At 39.3% G+C, this 24815-nt stretch overlaps 4 protein-coding genes across 9 annotated transcripts; 1 reads left to right on the top strand and 3 right to left on the bottom strand.

The window, feature by feature from the left end:
• Nucleotides 1-360: 360 nt before the first annotated feature.
• Nucleotides 361-1061, bottom strand: LOC103977194 (transcription factor ILI6-like). Its single transcript, XM_009392643.3, has 2 exons — nucleotides 781-1061; nucleotides 361-707 (listed from the first exon to the last, which is right to left on the bottom strand). The coding sequence occupies exons 1-2, from the start codon at nucleotides 904-906 to the stop codon at nucleotides 555-557; spliced, it is 279 nt and encodes a 92-aa protein (XP_009390918.1). The 5' UTR covers nucleotides 907-1061; the 3' UTR covers nucleotides 361-554.
• Nucleotides 1062-6639: 5578 nt separating this feature from the next.
• Nucleotides 6640-9005, top strand: LOC135606753 (F-box/kelch-repeat protein SKIP11-like). Its single transcript, XM_065097931.1, has one exon. The coding sequence runs from the start codon at nucleotides 7442-7444 to the stop codon at nucleotides 8747-8749; it is 1308 nt and encodes a 435-aa protein (XP_064954003.1). The 5' UTR covers nucleotides 6640-7441; the 3' UTR covers nucleotides 8750-9005.
• Nucleotides 9006-9852: 847 nt separating this feature from the next.
• LOC135606752 (sphinganine C4-monooxygenase 1-like) lies at nucleotides 9853-14814 on the bottom strand. 6 transcript variants are annotated; one of them, XM_065097927.1, is made up of 7 exons: nucleotides 14507-14814; nucleotides 13112-14415; nucleotides 12825-13013; nucleotides 12682-12745; nucleotides 11908-11964; nucleotides 11722-11812; nucleotides 9853-10561 (listed from the first exon to the last, which is right to left on the bottom strand). In XM_065097927.1, exons 1-2 carry the CDS (start codon nucleotides 14726-14728, stop codon nucleotides 13870-13872), a joined length of 768 nt encoding a protein of 255 aa, XP_064953999.1. In that variant the 5' UTR covers nucleotides 14729-14814; the 3' UTR covers nucleotides 9853-10561; nucleotides 11722-11812; nucleotides 11908-11964; nucleotides 12682-12745; nucleotides 12825-13013; nucleotides 13112-13869. The 6 variants fall into 6 exon arrangements, with proteins under 6 accessions (XP_064953999.1, XP_064954000.1, XP_064954001.1 ...); XM_065097928.1 differs by having other exon boundaries at nucleotides 12825-12893; XM_065097929.1 differs by having other exon boundaries at nucleotides 11697-11812; nucleotides 12825-14415.
• Nucleotides 14815-15375: 561 nt separating this feature from the next.
• On the bottom strand, nucleotides 15376-19950 carry LOC135606751 (probable methyltransferase PMT2). The gene is made up of 7 exons (XM_065097924.1): nucleotides 19813-19950; nucleotides 18458-19111; nucleotides 18124-18334; nucleotides 17716-18010; nucleotides 16639-17028; nucleotides 16238-16315; nucleotides 15376-16126 (listed from the first exon to the last, which is right to left on the bottom strand). The coding sequence occupies exons 2-7, from the start codon at nucleotides 19100-19102 to the stop codon at nucleotides 15892-15894; spliced, it is 1854 nt and encodes a 617-aa protein (XP_064953996.1). The 5' UTR covers nucleotides 19103-19111; nucleotides 19813-19950; the 3' UTR covers nucleotides 15376-15891.
• Between the last annotated feature and the right edge of the window lie 4865 nt (nucleotides 19951-24815).

The following is a 24815-nucleotide window of genomic DNA, read 5'->3' as shown; positions in this document are numbered from 1 at the left end:
CTAATTACGAAAAGACTTCCTTGATTGAGCGGATGATCGAGTGGATGAGATGGACTCCTGTGGCGAAAGAATGCAGATCTCGACGGTGGAGATGGGCAAGATGGCATATTGGTTGTTTCTTCCGAGAGTCGAGGTCATTGATGGAAGAATATATATGGTCGTTTAGTACGGATAGCGAGCGTGTGGCCTCGCGAGTGCTTTAATAGTCGCGTGCCGATCGCTAGCCACACGTGCGGTCGTTGCAGCTCGTGGGCTTCCCCGGTCCACATGTTCAACTGGGCCCCTTTTGGGTTGTGGAGCCCATCAATTGGGCAGCATAGCTATAAAGACACCCACAGGCAACATGAGAATTGCGTCAACAAACACGTGAAATCTGATAATTTCAGTGGACGAGCAGAAAAGTCGTCGGCACCCAAATGAGAACTTCGATCATACGTGCAAGAAAGATCGAGCATTAATAGGATCAGTACATAAAACAGTACTGCGCAAGGAAGATCCACAGCATTCTCGTCTCATCTAACGAGGAAGCGATGAACAACCTAACGTGGATCGTATCACATCAGCAAGCTCCTAATGATCGCGGCTTCAGCACCGCTGATGTCCGCCATGGCAAGCAACTCCGAGAGCCTCTCGCTCAGGTCATCCACCTCTCGGTGCAAGCTTCTGAGGTAGCTGCATGTCTCCTGCAACACCCTGGCTGCCGACACCTGCACGCAGTAAGATGTTGCACGCGGATCTTAATGGAATGAGGCAGCTGTAAGATGTTGCATGCGTGCCTACCCTATGATTGATCCCCAGGCGTGCCTCAGGAAGAACAGCTTGCAGCTTCGCCATGAGGTCGTTGATCTGTTCGTCGGTGATGCTCGGCGACATGGACTGTCTCGATCGAGACCTTCGACCGGACATCTTGTCTGCGGTGTTGCTCGAGTAGCCGTCGAGTTGAGGAGGAACACAGAAGGTGTTGTTGAGGAGGAAGACGAGTGCATGGAAGGACGAAATGGGCCAGTGCTCTACTTAAGTACTGATGCAAGAAAGAAGAAGAAGAAGACGAAGAAGAAGAAGAAGAAGAAGAAGAAGAAGAAGGAGATCTAGAGAGAGAGAGAGAGAGAGAGAGAAAGAGAATCGCATCAGGGGATACGCCATGCTGTCCCATACTTGGTGTATCTGCAAGTGGGTATTGTGAAGAGGAAAGGCTTGGCCAGGTTGGGAGACAACGAGGCAGCCCTTGTGTCAGGGGAAGCCACGCGGTGCATGTTATGCTGTGACCTGAAGGAATGGATCCTCATGCAGTGGATCCATGGAGGAGTTGCATGTTTGGGTTTACATCAAAGGAAGGGGAAGAACGACTTTCTTGCACGGACTTGGAATAGTGTATGGGTTCGCCTTTGAAGCAGTAGGCAGAGGATGGAGATGGTCACCTGCAATGGGAGCTTCTCCATCAAACAGGTTGTCTTTCATTGAAAACCACACTGTTTCCAACCCTTTCTTTTTTTTTTTCTTATGTTGTATATTTATAATATTAAAACAAATACACAGATCAATTTTTAAATCTTATGTGAATATTCTCATCGTGGGATTTGTGTAAAATATTTCGATCACAAGCTAGTGAGACAATTCCCAGCTTGATCATTAGAGAGAGAGAGAGACTCCTTTGGGCACATTGAAGAGGTGTGGCATCAAGTGTTGACCAGTCAAACGACGACCCCCAAGTGCTGCCTAATTGACCAGATTAAGCTAAAGGATGATATTATAATTATATAATTATATATAAGGATAGTTTGGAGGTAAAATTTAGAAATTCAAGTACAAAAAACTTCTACATCAATAAATGAAATCCTTGGAATTTAATGATTTGATTGTCTTAAATATTTTATTTATCTTAAAAATTTAGTAAGGGGAATAAGGAAGAAAAATACCCTAAGATATTAGTAGGGTTTTTTTTTTATTGTATTTATATGAGAGTGTGTACATAGAATTTTCGACTTCGGTCTAAACTAAATCAGGAGATTATTATTTCTTACGATTAAATTCAGATATTGTTCTATAGATATATATAATAGTATCGAATGACTTCATTATTTTACATTTACATTTCTATCAAGTCTCTTAATTATTCTTTTGATATTATGAATTTTTTTTTCTTTCCATAGCTTGAATGATATTTTAACACAAAATCTCTCATTCCAATACCATATTAAATTGTTAATCATCGTTATTATGTATAAATATCTAAATCAGTATATGAGTGAAGATGCCAACAACATCTTCAACCTTTATAGTCATCCCACAGATCATTCAGATGGTAAATGACATCTCACAGTATCATATAAGAGTGGAATCATTTGCTTAGCCAGCGAATCACAGCAAAAAGCAGTATGCTAAAAGGTTTAGTGGTACAAACACTAAGTCCACTCACCCTCTCTTTGATGGTCCACATGTTCCCCTCTTTTTAGCTTGATGGAACCTGAAGATTAATGATAGCATAGCCATGGAAACTGGAGATGGAACTTGCACTGCTCCTAAGTCTACAAGAATGTGTAGTGATCCGAGTCATTTAGTGGTAAGCTGAAGGACAACACATCAAGCCTTAACTTGGCACATGACCTCGAGCCAATGGACAGCTAAATCCATAGAGAAGTCATGTGGAATCATCACTACTTTGGCAGATGGATGCTGTGGGCACATCTCAAGGCAATAATTAAACAAACACCTTGTTGTGTAGCCTAAGAAGGATGCTGTGAGCACTCTCTCCCTCCTTGCTTGAATATTTTAGTGGTTGTGAGGAATCAGATGAAGCCAGATCATAATTGGAAATGTTGGGTTTATTTCAGAATCATGTGTTGTTTATAGATCAAGTGGGATTTTACTATGATCCAACATTCAGCTCATGTACAACCCATGTTGGTTGCATTTCAACATTTGAAATTAATCTTTCTTTGGTGGGGATAAAACTATATTCACACATCTTAATGCACTATGTTGCCTTTTATTTGCTTGATGAAATTGCATCATGTTGTATAGCTTAAAAGATTGTTGTTGATAGAATTTTGTCTGAGCGATTAGTAGTTGTAAAGGCTTAAATTATTAAGACAAGACTCCTCATGTACAAGTCAATTTGGCTTTGATGCACTTTTTGAATCCCATCACACCTGAGAGTTTGGAAAATACTCTCCCAATCATTTCTTATTCATAAAATATTTTTTTTTTTTTATGTTTTATAATGATATGGCAAGCCTTACTGGCTTGTTTTTGTCATTTTTCTAAAATGTTTTCTATCATCATGCAACATGGCATTGCATTTCTCTTACCTCATTGGAAATTCTTGCAGCTGGAAATTAAGTATAAGGCTGTCCTAAGAATAACAAGATATTATCCAATCATGCTAAGGAGTATTCTCAATCCAATTCAAAGAGGAAAATGATACAATTTCACAATTTATTGGCTTTTCAGCCAGTAATTTCTGTCTTCTCTCAGCCTTGTCACAAGCCATCCTCTTCTTCATGTCTTGAGCTGCTCCTCTCACTCACTCAAGGTTCTTCTTCTTCTCCCATCTCCTGTGCAAATATCACAGATCATCTTCAACTTATAAAAATAAAGGGTGACTTCCACACTGAAAATATAGAATTTTCTTCTTCTGATAGTATACTATTCTATCAGATTGGCTCTCCTAACATAAAAGTTCCCTCTTTGTTTTCTTACATTTCCAACCTTATGAAATGATATGGATATACTTTCCTTTGAAAAAAAGAAACACAAACAGTGATGTATTTCTCAGAATTAGATCCTCAGATGCTTGACAGGATCCCTGGATAACAATCCTCAAGACAGTGCACCAACCACATCTTATTATGCTCCATAGCTTTACCATGAAGACAGCCAGATTAAGAGTTTCCAAACTAGTGTGGGAGCAGAGAATCTTATTCCATGCAAGTGATCTTTCATCACATTCACTACCTTCCACTTGCAGGTGAAAGAGAACCTAAACTTATTACAGCTGTTGATGCATTCAAGTAGGATCATATTCTTCTCTACCTTCCACTTGCAGCTCTACTCTGTCTCCACCATGGCTTGCTTTGTTCTGAGTTACATGGTTGTCTGAACAAGAGAAAGAGCAAGGAGGACTGCAGTCAAACTCACTCAGATGTGAACTGTGTTTCTTTAGGCCATACATATAATTGTAGATGCTGATGCATCTTTAGGTGCATTTCTTATGTAACTTCCACTTGTAGTTTTATTTTGTCTCCACCTTGACTTGCTTTGATCTGAGTTCTCTGGCTGTCTGAACAAGACAAACAGCAAGGACTTCAATCAAACTCACTCAGATTTATTTAAACTTGTAGATATATGTCACTTTTTTTTATTATTCTTTATTCTGCTAGGCTAACTTTTTCAGTGACAAAAAAAAAAAAAAAGCTTTGGCTTTTGGAATTATTCTTTCATGGTGTGATTTAGGTGCTGATGCATCTTTGATGATCTAAGACTAGCATTATTAAATATATCTCATTTATATTAGAGAGCAAGCTGCTAACCTCAATAATAATATTAATAAAAAAAATTAGAGTCCTAACCTCTTGTATCTTTCTTAAGTCATGACTATAAGAAAAAACATATATCCATGATCAATATTCCACAAGTCGATTCACATCATCTATCACTCAAGTTATTAGAGACTTGATTGATTTTTTCTAACTCATACGGCTCCTTTATAATATTCATCTACTCAATTTTCCTATAACTTTATACCCTCTCTTAAGAACTTATAAGGAAAAAAAAATAGATTAGTGAAAGCAAATACTTGTTGGTGTCACTTTGTCAAAAATATAAATTTAAAATTATATAAACAATTTATGTATAATATAAAATATAAAAATATATTTTACAAGCTCGAAAAAAAGATTACATCGCAACCACTAAGTAATACGATGAACCATCGTTAGTCATGCTGCCCACAAGTTCGAATATGCTTGAAAAAATTATCGATCAAAATTAGCCAATGACACGTGAAAATAAAGTTATTCTAATCATTTTACTATGCATTATGAGGATGATTCTTAGTACAACAGTGAGATTATTTCTTTATGATTTAGGAGACGAATGCTCAAATTAAATATAATAAAGAAATTCAAACTTTTCGTATTTCCACATGAGTTTAACTTCAAATATAAATTAAATTTAAATTACTTTCCTAACATAGAATTCAAGAGAAAATTCTATGTTATTTTACATGTCAACTACAAATTATTTATAGCACGAAACAAAAAGAAAGAAAAGAAAAAGAAAGTCAAGTGACCATCAACATCATTTGTCTTGAATCCATTTATAAAGTCTTAATTTTTATCAATATCTTAGAGGAATCAATGCAATGCAGCATTATAAGAATCAAAATTACTTTTACCCCCTAATCAAAATTACTTTGATCGACACAAGTGATGTCTTATCAATCGACTTTCTTTTCGTTCCCACTTGAACTTAAACAAATCGAACCTATCAAAACGTGAAAAGAAATATATTATCTTAATTCTTCGGATAGTCGACCAACTAAATCTACTCATCGCCGTAAATTTAAGTTGAATCAAACCATCTCTCATCCCAAATGACGTGCTTAAACGATACGGGAATCCTTTTTGTCTATTATGATAATGCATCCGCACGAAGATTACAGTGCTTCCCGTTGCGACTCATTTGGAGCGACGTCCGCCGTCCAACTGTCACGCTTGGACACGATCCCCCGTTTCGATTCGGGGACAACGCCGTCGTACGCCGTCCAAATTACCCTTCTCGAGGGATTGGGACACGCCCCACTCACCCAAACGTGGGCCCCGCCACCATAAAGTCCAGCAGCGCTGGGCCCAGGTGGGCTGTCTCCGTCGGATTAGGCCCACCGTGGACGGCTGGATTTCGTACCACTCTTAGCTGCACAAAAGCCGTCACCGAATTCAGATTCATGCATACATGTATGTATATAAAAGCCATGAATGGTGATAAACTAAGCTTTTTAGCTGGGCAACAACAATGGCATGCGATGCTTCAACACTGTTCCACTACTCTCTGTTTCCAGTGGAGCAAGTGGAGTTGGCGATGGAGACATGACAGGAAGTTGATTCAGTTACAGGAGATAAGGGTCATCTTTCCTCGCTTTAGCTCACTTTTAATCTGCATCCAGCCACAGGATTCAGTGGAACAGCCTCATCTTGCATTAGAGATGTAACATCATGCGTTCGGAGAGAGATGGAAAAGCAGAGACGAGCTTTGCTTAAGTGAAAAGGAAAGCCGTGATTTTGATATCATTTTTGGAGAGAGACGGATCCTTCCCAACTGTAAATTTTGCTTGGTTTCATCTCGAACAAGGCAAACTGGAGCAGCGATAGGGGGAGAGGAGGACCTACCGAGCTGTGTTCCTGCATAGCTGAAGGATTAATCATGTCTGACACAAAAAAGTATTGATATGCTACTAAAAAGATTCAGTTTCTCAAATATGATGTAGCATGGTTTCTCATCATTTTTTTCCAATCATAAAAGAGAACAAATATATTAGCTCGAATGGGTCCATTTGGAATAAATCAAAATGTCTTTTTGGGGACAATAAATCCAACAATTTAATCAAAGAAAAAAAGGATGGGGGAAATAAAAAGGGCAGATGGGGTGTGGGGGAAGGGAAGAAGGGAGAGTGTGAATAAACAAGGGAAAGAAGGGAAGAAGGTTGGAGTGGTCATTCTGGGAAGAGTTGACAGAGTAGATCAGTTCCCAATAGGGGCCTCCTTTCCCCTCTTTATCTATCCCTCAGCCGCTTCGTCTCCCCAAATCTGATCGTAAGTTTCAGTCTTTGCTTGTCTTCTACGAGATCGCCGTCTCTTCCCTTCCTCCTTGCTGTGAATTTTACCTTCATTTAACGGAAACCGAGCTTGATCTCCGTCCTGGGATGTCAAAGATGGGATTTTTCTGCTGGGTCTGATGTCAGGGGATTAGATTAGTGAGTAAAGTTTGCATCTTTTTAGTTGGATCTTTCTTTGTTCTAGTGGTTAAATTTTGGCGAGGGTTCTTGGTTCTGATGCTTTGATCCTTGGGGACCTTTGCTTCTCTCTGTGTTTCTCCTCTTCCGAGGGAGCGTTCGTGAAATTTGCCTGATAAGCAAGCTTGGAAGGTTGCGCTTTTCTTCGATTTCTGCCCGTGTCGCATCTCGAAATCGACCGAAAGATTTGATTTTTATTGGCTTTGTCTTGTATAAGGATCCGTGTGTTCATGTTTCGGCATGGATTCTAAATCTTGGTAGAGAAATACAGAAAGATTGCTTCTTCTTCTTTTTTTCCATCGTGAGGGGGGTTTGGTTTTCATCTATTTTCCGGTTTGAGGTTTGGGATTATACCTTGTAAGGGTAAATAGGGGTCCGACGTTGTTCCTTGTTGGAAATTAGGGTTTCTTGTTTGGTTTGGCATTTGGACATATGTGGGAAGACCGACCTCATTTGATCTCCGGGACGTTTGAAAGCACCTCTGACCGGGAATCGAATTGGCATCACTTGCCTCACCATTTCCACGAGTTGTCGAACAGCAAGAAACGTGTAGTGGACGAGGGTTTGGGAGAAGAAGAAGAAGAAGAAGAAGAGCGAGAGGGTCGAGGCAAGAGGAAGAAGTCACTGCAGCAACCTGACATCCTTGATCTCAAAGAGATGAATTGGCCTCTTGGTGATAATTCTGATGGTCATAGAAGTGATGAGGAGTCAAACAACTTCAACCGGCTCCACAGGGATGCAAAAATTAGCTGTCTTGTGCGACTCTCACGGTCATATTATGGTGTGGCTGCATCCGTCGACCGTGACTTCCGCACGATGATTCGAAGCGGGGAGGTCTATCGGCTTCGACGGCACCTGGGGATCGCCGAACACTGGGTCTATTTCTCATGCAATGCCCCTCAATGGGAGGCATATGATCCCTACCAAAGACACTGGATTATGGTCCCTAGGATGCCCCCCAGTCCTACCGAAAGCTTTACTTTCTCAGATAAGGAGTCACTCGCAGTCGGCACTGAACTACTTGTTTTTGGCCAGGAGTTTAATTCCTACGTTGTGCTGAGATACAGCATTTTGACAAACTCTTGGTCCCCTGGAGTGGTAATGAATTCACCTCGATGTCTGTTTGGATCTGCTAGTCTCGGAGGGAAAGCTATCATAGCCGGAGGTACCCATGGTCGCAATATTCTGAGCTCTGCAGAGCTGTACAATTCTGAGACTCAGATGTGGGAGACCCTGCCTCCTATGAATAGAGCACGGAAGATGTGTTCGGGGGCTTTCATGGATGGAAAGTTTTATGTCATTGGTGGAATGACAAGTGATAATGAGGTGTTGACATGTGGGGAAGAGTATGACTTGGCTCGACGCTCATGGAGGTTAATTCCAAACATGTCTTCTGGTCTCAATGGTGCGAATGGTGCACCCCCGCTTGTGGCTGTGGTGAATAACGAGCTTTACGCAGCTCATTATGCTGATAAGGAGGTGATGAAGTACAATAAGGAGAATAATACATGGGCAACATTGGGAAAGTTGCCCGAGAGGTTTGTCTCGATGAATGGTTGGGGCCTTGCATTCCGAGCCTGTGGTGAGCGGCTTATCGTAATTGGTGGGCAGCGAGGAACTCATGGAGGAATGATTGAGCTAAATTCTTGGGTTCCAAATGGAGGGCCACCAGAGTGGAACATTATTGCTAGCAAGCATTCAGGGAGCTTTGTTTTCAACTGTGCCGTGATGAGTTGCTGAATCCTGTAATCTATAGCAAGGTGTATTTACTTTCTTGCAGGAAGGATGCACGAAAAATACTAATTCTGCCTTCTCTGAACATTCAACCGAATTGATGGCACAACATAGCTCTATTATCTCTGTAATCCTTGGTCTTTGTCATTCTTTTTCACCCCTTTCATTTATTTTGATCCGAAGCTATTTATGCAACTCTGAGAGATAGGAGCTTGCAGGACACTGTTAGTCAATAATTCAATGCAGTTATGTCTATTGATTACTTGTGATCCTAGGCCGATTTCATTTTTATATTTCACGTAGCATCCTTTAATGGTTCAAACTGATTGATTTTGCGTTGACGGAAGTAACAGAGTTCTTATGGGATTTAATTATTGTGATTTCTGGTACTGTTTTTATTGAATTTTAAACTGCTAACCTTTCAGCATAATTGATCTTCATTTTGAACTCTGTGATTAATTTGATCTGTCAACATTTATCCTTTAATCGAATGCTAGTAAGTTACATCTGTTGTAGGTATCTGATCAAAAGTATGTTAATGAGCTGCTGATCTTTGTCAATTTATTTTCTGTTAGTTTATTGCTCTGCTTTATCACGAAGAATCAGCGATCATACTTGCCTAATATGATATACTTAAGCAACTGAGTTTGTCCTTTGGCCAGAATCTCATCTGGTAGTAAGTGCATTTTATCTTAGATTGAGATGGTTGCATTCAGGACCCTTTTACCTGTCTTGTTTTTGCCGATCGATATGTGGTCTCGGGATCTAGGCTTTTTATGACTGGAAAATTGGTGCTAATTATTCTTAGAGATCGATCGAAAAGATGAAGTAATGGGTTGTTGCTGGTATTCCTTTCTATATCCTTAAATGATGAACAACATGCTGTGATCTTGTGATCTTAAGCTTTATTTTTTGTCCTGTGCATATGTATCTTATTTTTCATCCATAATTTGTGCTTCATTTCACATGGTTCCACAGAGGTGAGAAGCAATTCTTCTTGCCTCATCCTGCTCTTGTTGGACTTTCCTGGATCAACTTTATTTTTCTGCCTGATGAGCCATCTGCAGACTCGAAATGATAGCAGAGCAATTAGCAAATCGGATATGCAATTAGGAATCAAATCTTTAAGATTATTGGTGGAAATAGAAATACATGGTAAAGAAGGATTAGAAGATCCACTTGATTTAGTTTACATCTGGCTAATAACTAGCAAAAATGCACAAACCATGTTCCTGGAAGACACACAAATACCTTCATCAGCTCGCATTTGATGTCTAGCATCAGAAACCCCTTCTAATCGGGAACTCTAAATGCTATCTTTTGCCCCCAACGAGAGCACAAAGCAGTCTTGAGTAGGCCATTTGACCATCCTAAGTAAGCCAAGAAAAAGAGAGCACAAAGTAGCTTCCATGATTCTGTTCATTCTAATGGTACATAGAAAGACATCTTTTTCCATGGAATGTCTTCTGGTAGATCCACATGGTACGGTGGATGGTGTCATCTCTGACTTTGCAGCCCCGTACGTTTGAACAGCAAGACCTCAGAATACTTCGAACGAAGTACAATGTACAGCAGGCTGTGCCATGGGTCGTCACGGTGACGATGCTGGTGCGCTTTCTCTGTGTCACGGTCGGCTTGTCTCTGCATCAATGAATCGATCGGTGACGCCCTTCATGGATCGGTTGGCCGTACGCACGATGTACGAGGTGTGAAGAGGACGAGTTTGGGGCATGGAGGAGAGACATGACCTGGATGTGCACCAAATGGTCTGATTTATGAGCTGATGAGAGTTCTGAGACTTCACGTTCTCTTCTTCTTCTGCAGAGAAAGAAAAGGAAAAAGTTAGCCTCCAAAGACCACACGACTCCACATTCTTCTTTTATCCAAAGGGGACGCTTCGTAGATTGAAGTCAGGTTGGATCAGAATCATGAGGATGAAATTATGCATGAAGAAGCAGACAATACCCCTTGCCCCCTACATTAGTTGAACATAGAAAAGGGAGCCGAAACGTACCCCATTGGCGTAGTAGTTCTTCACATGGAAAAGGGCTGTAGTAATAATCTATGCACGTGCGAAACAGGTTAAGAAGAGGAATGTATTGGAATCGGCCACGAAGAAGTTGATCACCATAATAAGAAGAGTGTAACAGATCAAGAATATCTTGGTATCACCAAAGTGATCTACAGAAGAGAAGAAACAGAAAAGCTAGCATAGAGAGGTGACCAAAGACTTACTAGTTTAGGCCAGGCAATAATTTAGATTTAGATTCGATAAGGAAAAGAACAAGGTCGATGCAAAAGATGTGTTCTGGCCCTTCTCCAGCCGTTCATAAAATCTAAGCAGCCAAAGTTCACCTTCACCTTTTGGCTTGTCGAGTTCCATTCCTCTATGGCAAATAGATCATCAAAGAATCTATGATCCAGTGGTGGTAAAAGAACAACATAAACAAACATAATAAGCAAATGAGTGATAACCCTTCATCTGCATCAAATTTAACTAAATGCCTACACAAGCAAAGAAACATGATATGGTGTTAGTCACTCATAGTATCTATGTGTTCAGCTGTCCAGGATTTTAGCAGGAAAAAAGGAATTTTCTTGATTGCTTGAATAGACAAAAACAATATACTTAAAAGCATTTCATTTCAAAAAAACTCGTGGCCTTTGTGCCATCAGCCAGCTTATGGTGTAATCCACTCGAGACAAGAATCAGGACGAAATTATCACAACCTCTAGATCTAGAGCATGACAATAAGCATTAACCATACACCGGCATCATCATCGTGGCTGATAATTAGTGAAGATCAAGCAACTATAGCCTACCATCAGAAAATTTCTTCGTAGTCAAATGCCTCGTATAGAACATTTATCTAAATGTAGATAGCCATAGTTCAGCAACCATTAAGCTTTCCAAAATAGAGAAATTTGAAGCATCAAATGTGGCTAGCCATACCATGGTTCACAGGAGGGAGAACTACCTCATCATTTTCATCTACATCAAAATCTTCCTCATCAGCTTCCTGCACCAACAAATGTGGCTAGCCATTGCATGGTTTGTCTTTCTTTCCCCTGTTTTTCATGATGCCAAGTAAAAGCAGTAGCTGTAGAATGTTAAGAGATAATAATATGATGGAAAAGAAGAGAATTTAAGAAACAAGACTAACATCGTTGAAGCATTTCAAGGGATCAGATCATAAATTTTCTTTTATAATCCCAGCCACCTGCATGTATACAAGAAGAAAAATTGTTGTGATAATTTCATATAGCCATGCCTCAATAAAAATTTCATTTCATGAAACAAGCAAATGATTGAGTCTATGACAATTGCTGAAAATTCACCACATCAAAGAACCCCTCTGAAAGTTTTTTCTGTTGGGTTTCAGTGAACCAGGCATAGAAACTGCTTCACAAAATGGGAGAGTGGATAAGTAAATCCCAAAAGTAAAAAACTGACAAGATCATAAGCAATTATCAAAAAAACCAGAGCGGATAACTAACTATCTTTACATGTTGAATTAGAAAGTGTGAAGATGATAAGAACAAAATAAATCCAACCAAATCATTTATCAGAGCACATGCTCACTATGTTAATGGATTGTGGTAGCACCAAGTACATCAGTAGCTTATCAAGAACTATGCTTTGTTCCATGTTAAGCTACTTACCCGAAATAAGATACTGCTTGTATTCAAGCAACAACACTATGTACACAACCCTTTTTGTTCAAGTTAATTAACTATCGAACAAAAACATATCTGCATCATGGAATGATGGCAAACAAGATGTGCAATGTATAAGTGTCTTACAAGATGTGCAAATTGGTTGCATGCCCAATTACTGGGAAAGAAACTTAGCAACTAAACCAATAACAAATTAGTTGATATAAGTAGCATGATATTCCAATGGACTAACATACAAGATACTGAGGCACAAAACTAACCTTTCTACAGCTAAGGGTCTCTTACCCCCTTCCTTTTTTTGTGAGCAACACCACTTGCAATATTCTTAAAATAAAACAGGCAGAACTATAAGACACAACAAGGGAAGAAGTAATCCAGAAAGATAACTCCAGAATGCCCTTACCACTCCCTCCTTCCACTTTGTTATTGTACCAATTATGGTAGTTGTCCCATTGTCAAAGAAGGAATATGTCTGTCAAGATAGAAGACGATAGAACAAACGAGACGACAAAGAATAACACTTTCCATTAACGAACCGACGACTTCCATCCACAATCAAGAAGAATCAGCTCAGGTTTCCAGCAGTCTTATGCTAACACCATTAGATTAAGCGAAATGCGATAGAATCTTTGGATCAAGTAGTAAAACAAAATCATGTCCGAAAGCAAAGGAGAATGGAAAGCTCGTTACCATCTCGATGGAGAGCACGAGCTCGCCATCGATGTGATCGGAGGCCTCCTCCTCCACCTCCGACTTATGCTCCTCTGCCGCTCCCCAAGTCCATGGACTCACCCCACTAAAACCCTAACCCCGATTCCGAAAGCGTCGAAGGAGAGAGAGAGAGAGAGAGTCACCGGCGGGCCTCGAGACCTAAAGAGAAATCGGCAGTGTGGCCGTCTAAATTGTAAGATCTCGTCACCCTCCCTAAATTTACCTCGATTTAAACATCCGAGAGGGTGAAACAGGACAAAAGATTTAGCGGGAGACGGTCGGAGGTTAGACTACGCAAGGTGAAGGTAATCGGAGATAGTCGCGGGTGCGGATGTTGGTAAACGCGACCCGATCCGTTCGTCCCCGCGGCCGTTGCTTTCGACGAGTCGATTCCGCGAACGACTCAGGTTACGGTTCTTCGGAAACAACCAATCATAACACTGATACTGCGGTGCGCACCAACTCTTTAGTGGTATCCACAATGAGGTTGACCAGTAGAATTACGCCACGTACGGGACAATGTGGCAGATGATTCAGCTTGAATCAATGGCAGCCACAACGCTGCTGCGGTTCTTAGTCTCGCATGGGCGGCTGATTGAGATCAATATAAGACCAAAAGAGAGAAAATTTCTGTGAGCAATTGTAAGCGTATTACAATGTGATTGGGAATTCAACTAAAGTATCATAAGAAACATCGATTATTTGCCGTCTGTTGTGAGAAAACAAGAAACAATTTCTCAGCTCTTGTGTTTGATTGGTCGAGCTTCCAACCCTCCCTCCTTCCTCTTCTCGAGCGAGTAGGGCATGTAGGTGCCCAGAATCCTGTCCCACATAACGAAGAACGGCTGCGAGAAGTTGTACTTGCTGCCATAGAGTTGGTGGTGGACGTCATGGTAAGCGCTGTTGTTGCTGAAGAGCGCATGGAGAGGGTTCCCCGGCAGCCACAGCCCGCAGTGGTCGTCGACGGTCTTGATGGTGGCGAAGGAGAAGAAGAAGATGCCTGTTCGGGGTGTCATGCCTGAGACGAGGAAGGCGAGAGCTCCGCCGACGGTGTCCAGCAGAAGGCCTTCCAGTGGATGGTTGAAGAGCGCTCCGAAGGCGTAGGGGACGACGAGAGTGTGGTGCTTGGAGTGGATGTGCTTGTACAGGAACTTGTTGATGTGCATGTACCTGTGCATGAAGTACTGCCATGTATCGAGCACGAACATGGCGACCAGGAATTGGACGATGATGGCGAGGAAGGAGGGTTGTGGCTTGGCGATCCCGCTGCCGTCGCTTATGACCTGCATGCACGGAGCTAAGGATTGATCGATGCACTTCATACACAATAACTCCATTTGTGCTCGAAAGGGAAAGGAAGGGAGGAGTGATTACAGCGAAGAGGAGAAGGGAAACAGAGATCTGGAAAGCCTGCTGAACCAGGACGCCTTTGATGACGGTCGATTTGGAGACGATGTTCTTCACGTTCTCCTCGGCCTTGGTGTGCAGCCGATACTTCTCTAGATCACCCAGCAAGACATAGATTCCAGAGTAGATCCAGTACACGGCGATGGGGACGAACGTGCCCAGTAGTTCATCTGACACTGCAAACGCCATGGCAGATGCTGCTCTAGCTCTGAATAGCTTGCTCAAGCTAAGACTTTGCCTGTCGCACCATGAGCAAGTGTTGCCATCCTTATAGAAGAGATGGAGTTGTCATCCCCAAGAGGACGGCATGTTGATGGCACAAAAGGTTTGACCACCGAAGGCCAAGTCCAAAACGCACGATTTCAAGTGATAATTTGCAGCCATTCAAGGAAGCGTGTAATGGTCAAAGTAACTTACTTGACCCGTTTTTGACTTCTCCACTGTTGCCAATCCTGAAAATGTTTCTCTTCGACCGATTACACGAAGAGGGTTGGTTGAGTTGTACTGTAGAGAGATTGGGTCAATTGACCTCTTGGATCATGGTTGCATGGTTTGGCATACAGCTTTCCAAGGTTCATCCCGTTGACCAAAGAATATGCTTTGAGTCAGCTTATATAGATGAAAGAGTTGTTTTATTTTTATATCCTTTAAAAATAAGTAAATGAATTATTCTTATAGTAATTATTTTCAATCCTAAAAGAACTCTTTTCTAATTAGTGTGGCCAAAAAGAGAAATCTCTCTCTCTCTCTCTCTCTCTCTCTCTCTCTCTCTCTCTCTCTCTCTCTCTCTCTCTCTCGCCATGTCAGGCATAGACTTAGACAATAGAGACTGCGTGTTGACCAAGTCCACAGCTTATAAAATAATTACATGTAAGATTGTTTGATTGACATAAAAGTAATTACAGAACCTCCTTGTTATATTCAACTGCGACATCATGTCAGCACTCATTAATACATAGTCCTGTAGCTTTCTCGTTCACACATAATGACAATAGAAAATATAACGAAACCTATAATAATCTTGGACTAGAACCTCATAGTCAGTAGAAGCAACATCGCAGCCAAAAACCACAGATCTCTTCTTCATGACAATCTACCAACGAAGAGGAAACACCAGAAGTAATGATGGCAACTTCATCATTACAAATAAAAGGGAGTTCTGATAGGAAAAGCTTAAGGCCTCTAAGCAAACAAAACATTGTTACAAGAACTCCAGCTAAAGAATTCTCCCTTGTTTGAAGTTGGCTGATGAAATTGAGGAGCCATTTGATGGTGGCATTGCAGGAATTAAAGCTGGATCAAGGATCAAATTACGTGGAAATGATGCCGACTTCTGGGACCAGCAGCATCCCTCAATGCTTGTCTTTCTTACTTTTGTTTCCACCGACCCAGTACTGCTTTACGGCGACCAATATCTTCTCCGGAACAAGGGGGCCATCCTCATGGTCGACCAACTTAATGTTCCATCTCATGCCACCGACGATCTTCTTTACCTTAATCAAGACATCCACATCATCACGGAATATGACTGCACCCTCTGGACGCAAAATTCGGTCCATCTCAAGAAGAATGTCTTCCATTTTGCACCTGGTATAATTGCATAAACATATAAGAGAATCTGAAAAATTGATGCACCAGATGCAAATGAATAGACCATCATGTGATTACATAGTGAACCAAAACCCAGCATTAACTTACTTGTTCCGGTACAAGCTGAAAACACCATTGGCATGTATGAGATCATATGTCCTTGGGTAAGTTGAAAAAGCTTCGCACCTAAACCAAGAAGCAAAAGAGTTAAAAATGGAAGGCAGGAGATCAAATACCAGAGGTGTTGAAACAAAGTATAAAACACAATCTAGCAAACGATAATGAAAGACTACTGAAGTGGCTATTTCATAGAGAAGTCATCAAGGAGGATGGCACCTAATAACTTTAAGGATGACGGTTAAATCATAATAAGTAAAAAGAGGAAATTTACAATTTGAGCAAGCTCAGAAAATTTGACAGCAAAAGGAAATTCTTTAGTATTGTGAGTATTCAGCTTGTTTCGTTTGAGTGTCTACATTCTTAAAAAGAAACATTAAGCAAACACATACCAGTCATGATATATGCCGATTAACCCACGGTCATAAATAACACCTAATGTAGACATCTCAGCAATTGTAGGAACAACATTCATCACCCATAATTTTGGAGACTCAATTGCTGCTGCAAAGCTACCCAAACCTGCATTCATATCCATTATGTTGCGGTACCTTCCCGTGTCAAGTAACTTATTGATTTTCTTATAAGCTTTAACATGCTTTTGCCACAGTTTGACATCTCCTTGATAAGATTTGACTGAGAAATCAGGCACAGAACCACTAGCTATTCTAGGTGGAATAGCTTTTAGCCTTTGAGGGAATGGCTTCAATTCACCTCCTGCAACCTCTTCAGCACTACTAACTTCAGGATATTGGTTAACACAAGATTCCATCTTCTTGTACCTAAGATCACCAAAACGTGTTAAATGCTACAGAAAAAATATCTAATACAAAGGCAACTTGGAGAAACACAGAAAATGTTCACAATTTATTGTTCAAATTTTTGAGATTGATTATCTCATTTTACTGGAACTACTCAAATATTACAATAGAGAAGAAACTAATTGGAGTGCACGCTATATATTGCAGTTACCATTTACAAGAAGTGCTTTAGTCACCCACAAAGGAAACTAAATAAAGACAACTTAGTCAGCATAAAATGGGAAGATAAAAGATCAAAATAGTGTGCTACATAGCAGGTGTAAGATTGATGGTTGGATCACGTGGGTATCTTTTTTGAGTTTCATCTGTGGGTCTCTAAACCACTGCACATCACTCAGAAGCAGTGAACTCTAAACTGGTTCACGTTCAATAACATCAGCAAATTTATTTTGATATCTGTGTCTAGTTTAAGTTAGCCTGTCGATTCATATTACTTTAGATGGCAACAAATATATAAGTAATGCGTATCACAATTTAAGGACTTTACAGGTAGGACCAGATGAGTGGAAATAGTTCTATTAAGGGAAATTTCCCTGGTAACAACATCAAATCAGCTTAGTGAGAAAATTAAAATAGAAAAAAAATTATCTGACAAAAAATTTATATCTGATAAAAAATTGCAATGGTGGGAGAAGAAATATAACCTACCAAACATCATCAGGGTTTGTTGCTTTGCATACATTTATGGGGTTTTCATCTTGCCTTCCAGGGCAGGATTCAGCATTGATTCTCTTCCTCCAAATGGCGATTTCTCCCTTCTCGGAAACCTTTTCCCAGCAAAGAAGTTTAGCGATTTCCTCTATCTTCTCTTGTTCCTCTGAAAGATCCTCTTTTGTACGCTGCCATGCCTGATAGTTACTCTTCCAGTTAATTGGCGGGCCTGAAAGTACCCAATAACCACCAGGCCTGAGAACCCTATCCACCTCCATCATGTAAATTCCATCTGACGAGAGAAAATACCAAAAAAGTGTTAGAAATATGGCCAGAACAAATCAGAGAATGGAGTTTCGCCAAGAGCAAATCAACGAATAAAAAAGAAGAAACATTAGCTCTCACCATTTGCACCCCACGGAATCAAGCACCTTGAACAGTGAGCCATATCAAAGGCTCTAGATGGGTATGGAAGCTTAATTGAGCCAAGGACACCAATAACAGCAGGAACACCTCGTTCTAGCGCGAACTGTACCTGTGCCTCGTGAGAGTCCCTTGGTGCAAACGACATGGCTAACACATTCCTTTTCAACAAATAAGCACCCCAACTAGCAACCTATGAACAATTAATGACAAATTTTATCATTAATGCAATGACTAAAAGTTTCCAAAATAAAAGTCTTGCACAATTAAAATGAATCGATAAAAAAAGAGGATTAAACGATTAGTTATAGCATACCCCGCAACCAGTGTCTAATGCAGTTCTGACAGTTCCATTAGCAATTGGAATAACAGATGCAAGTTGGTCTATATATTTGTCTGCGCCTTGTGGGAACTGCGTTCCTCCGCCGGGAAACCTGAATACATTGCCCTCATACTGAACCCAATTCTGAACAGCCTTCTCGACTGTCAAGCTCTTGTATGGGACATTAGCATAGGGAACATAATCACGGCTCTTAGGCCATGGAAAAGGGGCAACATATCCCTTAGGTGCTGGTATAAGACAATACAGTTTCTCCTTATCAAGCGGGCAATGTCTCTCTCTGTAGATCATGTTCTCTCGTGGGAAGGTCATGGCCCGCTTTTGATCCTGGCAAGGAGTGTAATCAGTGTAACGGTCATGGCACGCCTCAAATGTCTTGACTACTGAATCACCAAGATCACTAAGGCTGCCTGATCCACCATGGTGGGTCTCAAAGTTTAGATTCGGTGAAATTGTGCATTCTGTCTGCTGAGTAACCTGTAGTGCAATACTATCACCCCTCCCAAAACCACTCCTCTGCCATGCACCCAAAACATAGAAAAAGCAACAGAGGCCGACCACAATAATTATGGTTAATGAGCTCCTGGTCCTTCCCTCTCCTGAACTCGACTTTATAGCCATTCCGTGTGCCTGAAAAATATTTCCTAGATTATTAGAACCGATCCAAATTCCAGTTAAAATTAGACTTCTATCATCTTTTACCAGCAAAAATGAAGTCGAAGAACAAAAATGGATCTGCTCACACACACATACACGCAAAATCATACTGATCTAACTTAAATTTGTGCTAAGAAAAACACACACAAAAGAGACACAACATAACTCTTCAGCAACAGATTGCAAGAGCTAACAAGAAACTAATGACGTCTAAAAGATCTCCAGATTAACATATAACACGTATGCGAAAGGCATGTATCCCAAGATGTAATTTTTCTCTACCAATAGTGAAGCCCTTCACTGAAGCGGCAAGCATATGCCCCGAGGAGCCAAACCACATTTAATTTCATGAACGAGCTAAACGCAAGAACAACTCTGAAGGCAGCTTCTTTAAGACAAAATCCCCAAAATCTAGCAATAGAATTCCTGTCTAAGTGAACCCAGCTCTGGAAATCCAAATCACTAAAACACCACTAATTCCCACTTCCACTCCACAAACCAACAAGATCCAAGCACCACGCTCTAAAATTCTCTCTCAAGCAGCTCAAATTCGAGCGGCCGCGGCAATAAAACGAAAGAAGATCAGCATGACTCAGCAAAGAAGAAGAGAAAAAACGAATCGAACGAAGAGAGAGAGAGGAACAACAATGGTGGAGTTCGAAAAGGCGTCTTACCGATTCCAACGCCAACCGAAGAAGTGGATCCGGGATCGACCAAGACAGCTCCAAGCCGACCTCGTCGCCTGCGTTTTCCCCGAGGATGCCGAAACCCTCGATTCGATCGGGCGAAACCGACTGCGGGAGTCGACCTGGTCGTCCTCTTGGATTCGAGTCTTAATAACGTATATAAAAATCCCAGTCGCGGCTATCTCCGCTGGGTCCCACGTCTCTAGCCGCGTAGAAAATGAATGCGGATGATCGTCAGCCGTCTATCTACAATATGGACGGCGGAAGCTTGTCTGCGTAGTGATTGCATGCAATCGTCCGTAGGATGCTGGCGTCATCCCACCGACGACATTCCCCGAGAAGGGGGCGTCTGTCTGTGTTTTATCGAGTCCGGTTTCCGCAGTGAGATTACCCGAGAGCGACCGCCTGGAGCCTGTTCAGCTACTATGCTTTGGATAGAGTTTGGAATCGGTCAGTATGTGTCGCGGTACTAGTGGTCTAGGAATCGAACTCTGTCAATAAAAGATTGACACGTCTTGAATAGTGCTGCTTTCTGTTCTGGGCCAAGCAGCTCTCCTACGCTTTCGATCAGCCTATTCTTGTGTGGGATGGGATACAAGTCGATAACACCAAGACAACGTTGAGTTCCTTCGGTTAGCTGCCACGCGGACAAAGAGCACGCGGAATCGTATGCGTCTCGTACGGGATGTCGGACAACTGATGGTCAATAGGGCATCATCGTGTCCTTGACCGATCAGCTGCATCTTCTTATTGCACGCGTATTGTAAAGAACAAATAAGATAAGGAAGCGTGTCTAAGCCAACGTTTCGTCTTCCACGCGGAGGACGGCGATCGTCCAAGCGAGAGAATACGGTGTATGGGGCGCGCAGGAGATGAATGCGGAAGTAATCGGGGGCGTGAAGTCCATTAGGTGAGTTGGAACCCACGTAAAGGTTGATGATTTCAAATGACTAATTGTAAGTATTTAAGTACAAATTAATAATAGCAATTTGTTTTTAGCTATTTTCGTTTTTTTTATATAAATCAATTCAGTTCTCCTTTATATCTATAGTCCTAAAAAAAATCATATATAAGAGAATGATTTATAATTTTTTTAGAGTGTTTTATGAATCTTTCTTATTCATTTTAATAAAAACTTAAATACTTTTGATTTAATCAAATATATTATTCTTTTATAGAGCTTAATAGCGAGCAATATTATGGTTTTGTTATTGTTATCAGCTTTTTTATGCTCCCAAACGAGTCTTATACCTTTCAAAGAAAAACTTAAATATTTTTTATTAATTTTTCCAAAAAGTCTTTATTTTTGAATTTTTCCTGGGAGGTGCATCTCCTTTTTAGTTATCCGATGATTTTTTTTCACTCTAATATCCTAAATATGTCTCACTCGTCATAATAAAATAGTTCCTTTTTACACCCTATTGATCGATCAGATCCAAGTTGTTATAGTGTTTCAAAATATTATTAGAAAAACACTATAAGAGCCATGATATATTTTTTTTTTTATTTTTCTGTTACATACAATGTCAATAAATGTATTTGATCATAATTTATATACAAAATATATTTGATATAAAATATTTCAACATCAATCACAACTCACCACCAGCGCTAAGGAACTGAGATGAAAGATAAGACGAGGTCACTAGCGCTCCTTCCCTCGTTGGCATTTACGAGTAATAGCCCACAAAAAATCGTTTGAGCTCAACGCTATCAAATTATAAGATTGGCAGACAACACTTCATTTGTCGTTCTCTGTAGGTGCCATGTCGCAGGAGCCATACGGATCGATCGTCCACTTGAATACGTCACAGAAGGACGTACGAGTAGTCCTTGTCATCGACAATCCCTTCCTACCGGCTTTGTAGATATAAAAATCGATCCTTAATGCTTGAATAGGGACGGAACTCGAAGCCCCAAAATAGTTCTCACTCCAATCACTAATCCGAGTGTTGGAGGGATCGGGTTGAAAAGTCTCACCCCTCAAACATCGACCTATTGTGTAGGGCCCTCGAGGAGATCAAAACTCATTGTAGCCTTTTTGTTTTTGAGCAACCTTAGAAGCACAAAGACTACCTCGGAACTGCTCATGCTAGCTTCTATCCAACACTAACCTTCTCACTTAACCATCACAAGAACATTCCTGGAAAACCATAAGTCTTCGAGATAAGATCAAACCATACCAATTCTCAGTCCAGTCCATGGTATCAAAGTGTTAACAATGTTGTATCTCAAAAATAAAAAATATTATGAAATAATAAACTTACGTGGAACAAGGTTCTATATATAGACACATATGCTGAAATATAAAATGCACTTATCTATTATTGGCATTGTATGCATTCAAAAGAATAAAAAGAATTGTTTGATAATATATTTATAATATTTTTCTATTTTTATATAATATTTTTTTGTATAAAAAAAAAATATTATAACAATGTTTCAAAATTGTATCAAATATCTCTATGTAAATTATATCGCTCTCCATTTATCGATATTGTATAAATGAAAAGTTTCACAAGAATTTGTATGATAACCCCTTTATAGTATTTTTTTTATTGAAAAAAATAATATTTTATACATATCAACGAAAATAATATAACAACGTTTCAAAATAGTGCAATTGACTTTTTATAACTTGCATCAAACACCTCAATGTAAATTATATATATATATATATATATATATATATATATATATATATATATATATATATATATATATATATATATATATATATATGAACAAAAACAATGTAATGGCATTTTAAAATAGTGTAATTGATTTTTTATAACATGTATCGATTATGTTTATATTCATTTATTGACATATTAGGCAACAAAAATAATCACAATAATTTATATCGTGACTCACTTATTGTATTTTTGTGTTGAGATATAATATTTTTCGTATGTACCAAAACATCGTAAATAATTTTTTATGACTTGTATCAAGCACCTCAATGCAAATTATGTTCATATCTATTTGTTGATATTGTATAAAATAAAAAGATATATAAGAATTTGTATCATGAACCATTTACAATATTTTTTATTCAAATATAATGTTTTTTTTTGTATATGAATAAAAACACGGTAACAACATTCCAAAACATCATAATTGACTTTTTATAACTTGTATCAAACATCTTAATATAAATTATATCAATATCAATTTATTGACATAGTATGCAATGGAAATAACACAATAATTTATATTAGGACTCATTTACAGTGTTTTTTTTGTTGAGGATATAGTATTTTTTTTATATGAATAAGAAAAACATTATAACATTATTTTAAAACCCTATAATAACTCGGATATCAGAAGAAAAAAAGAAGTATCAATCGAGAGAACAAAAAATGAATATATCTATTGAAAGAAGACTATTTTTTTAAAAAAAATATCATTCAAACATTTTAAATTTATGTTTTAAAAAATAAAAAAATAGATAATTTTATTAATAAAAAATATATAATCCCGTTCAATATTCTTAATTTAACTAAGACGAACCTTTGTGTAAAACTATGTGACTATATAATAAGATCTCAAGTTGCTAAGACAACTGTGCCCTATAGTGAATAATGGCGTTTTATGTGCTGTCTCCCATTTGGAGTTTTCTTGAAGTGATCTTTGTACCTATGTCTGGTGATGAAAGAGGCTCATCTGCTTCTTGGTTCTCAACAGTGATATAGTGTTTGGCTGCATTTACTACTGATAGCTTCTTTATAGCATTCAAGATATGATCTCTAAAACATGGTTGCACTCTCCATATGCTCATGTTCAGAGCATCCATATGTCCTTTCGATCCTTTTTCCTTTGCAGCTTTGGCAGTGCAGGCGTGGTAAGGAGGAGGCATCAATTCCAACTGTGAGTAAGAAAGGAGGAAGAAAAGATCAAACACTTCTCATGTGGTGCATTTAAGACCTACTTTTAGCTGGAATATAATATGTTCATGAGGGACTGTAAGGCTGCTGCTAAATCAAATCCTTACAAGGACCAACTACAAGGAAGTGCACAGAGGAAGAAAAGATCAAGACACCTTGCGTGTGTATTGTCTTTGAAACGCTGTTCATTGCGTAGACTATGCTTCATTGCATGCAGAAGGATTCTACGGATTGGATGAAAAGGACTTATCATTGTCTGAGAAACTTGGAATCATTAGAACACTAGCATTGGAGCTATGCATTAGCAGACTAATATTACATCTTTTATTGCGTCATTGTTCGGAGATGAGCCATGTTGTTCATCCTTTGCTTGTCAAATGAAGTATTCTGTTCGGATGCTCATGTTTTGATGGGTAGTTCATTCGTGTGTTAGTCCATCGGAAGCTTGTTTTCTTCCTTATAGATAGATCTGTATTAGATGGCACAACGTTTCTATGAGAGTGATATTTTGCGAGTAGATATTAAATGAAGCCGTCTAAGGAATATTTTTGAGAGGGTCTTTTGGTTTTAATCACTTGTTTTTGTCTTTGCATTACTTCTTTATTTATTTCTTTTTTCCTTACAATGTTGAATTATTCTGATTTGTTTTTCTTATTTTCTTCATTATTTTGTTACTTCGACTAATCCGACTCAGTTTCAAACTCGACTTGCTTTAAGAGTCTTATGATCCACCGGGTGTTTGATATGAGGTTGACTTACATCAAGATCGATATTAAACGAATTTTCGATATGATTTCTCAAATATTCAAGTCAATTCTTAAGGTGAATTGATTTTTATTTTATACTCGGTTTTTTTTTACTATTAACGGTCATGAGAAATATTTCACATAAGAAAATATTTTTAAAATATTTTTTATTGAACACACGTTGACATAGTAGTTGATATTTTGTTGACGATGATGCAACAAGTCGAATTTGATTGAAGATAAATATTTATCTTAACATGATTAGTTTTTCTTTTTATTCGTGAAAGTTCATTGTTAATATCATGATTTATCTTATCGATCCATATGAATGTATTGACCATTGATACAATACATATCG

Source organism: Musa acuminata, chromosome BXJ2-3 (genome assembly GCF_036884655.1).
Source record: "Musa acuminata AAA Group cultivar baxijiao chromosome BXJ2-3, Cavendish_Baxijiao_AAA, whole genome shotgun sequence".
Classification (NCBI taxonomy): domain Eukaryota; kingdom Viridiplantae; phylum Streptophyta; class Magnoliopsida; order Zingiberales; family Musaceae; genus Musa; species Musa acuminata.
This window is presented reverse-complemented; position numbering and strand designations above follow the sequence as displayed.

Excerpts from the sequence above, each read along its gene's own strand:
- LOC103977194 (XM_009392643.3), bottom strand. The coding sequence starts at position 906 with ATGTCCGGTCGAAGGTCTCGATCGAGACAGTCCATGTCGCCGAGCATC. Across the intron at positions 708-780 it reads GCCTGGGGATCAATCATAGG|GTGTCGGCAGCCAGGGTGTT; the intron begins GTAGGCACGCAT and ends TACTGCGTGCAG.
- LOC135606753 (XM_065097931.1), top strand. The coding sequence starts at position 7,442 with ATGTGGGAAGACCGACCTCATTTGATCTCCGGGACGTTTGAAAGCACC.
- LOC135606752 (XM_065097929.1), bottom strand. The coding sequence starts at position 14,728 with ATGGCGTTTGCAGTGTCAGATGAACTACTGGGCACGTTCGTCCCCATC. Across the intron at positions 14,416-14,506 it reads TTTCCCTTCTCCTCTTCGCT|GTCATAAGCGACGGCAGCGG; the intron begins GTAATCACTCCT and ends CCGTGCATGCAG.
- LOC135606751 (XM_065097924.1), bottom strand. The coding sequence starts at position 19,102 with ATGGCTATAAAGTCGAGTTCAGGAGAGGGAAGGACCAGGAGCTCATTA. Across the intron at positions 18,011-18,123 it reads GATTCCGTGGGGTGCAAATG|ATGGAATTTACATGATGGAG; the intron begins GTGAGAGCTAAT and ends TTCTCTCGTCAG. Across the intron at positions 16,316-16,638 it reads ATCGGCATATATCATGACTG|GTGCGAAGCTTTTTCAACTT; the intron begins GTATGTGTTTGC and ends TTCTTGGTTTAG.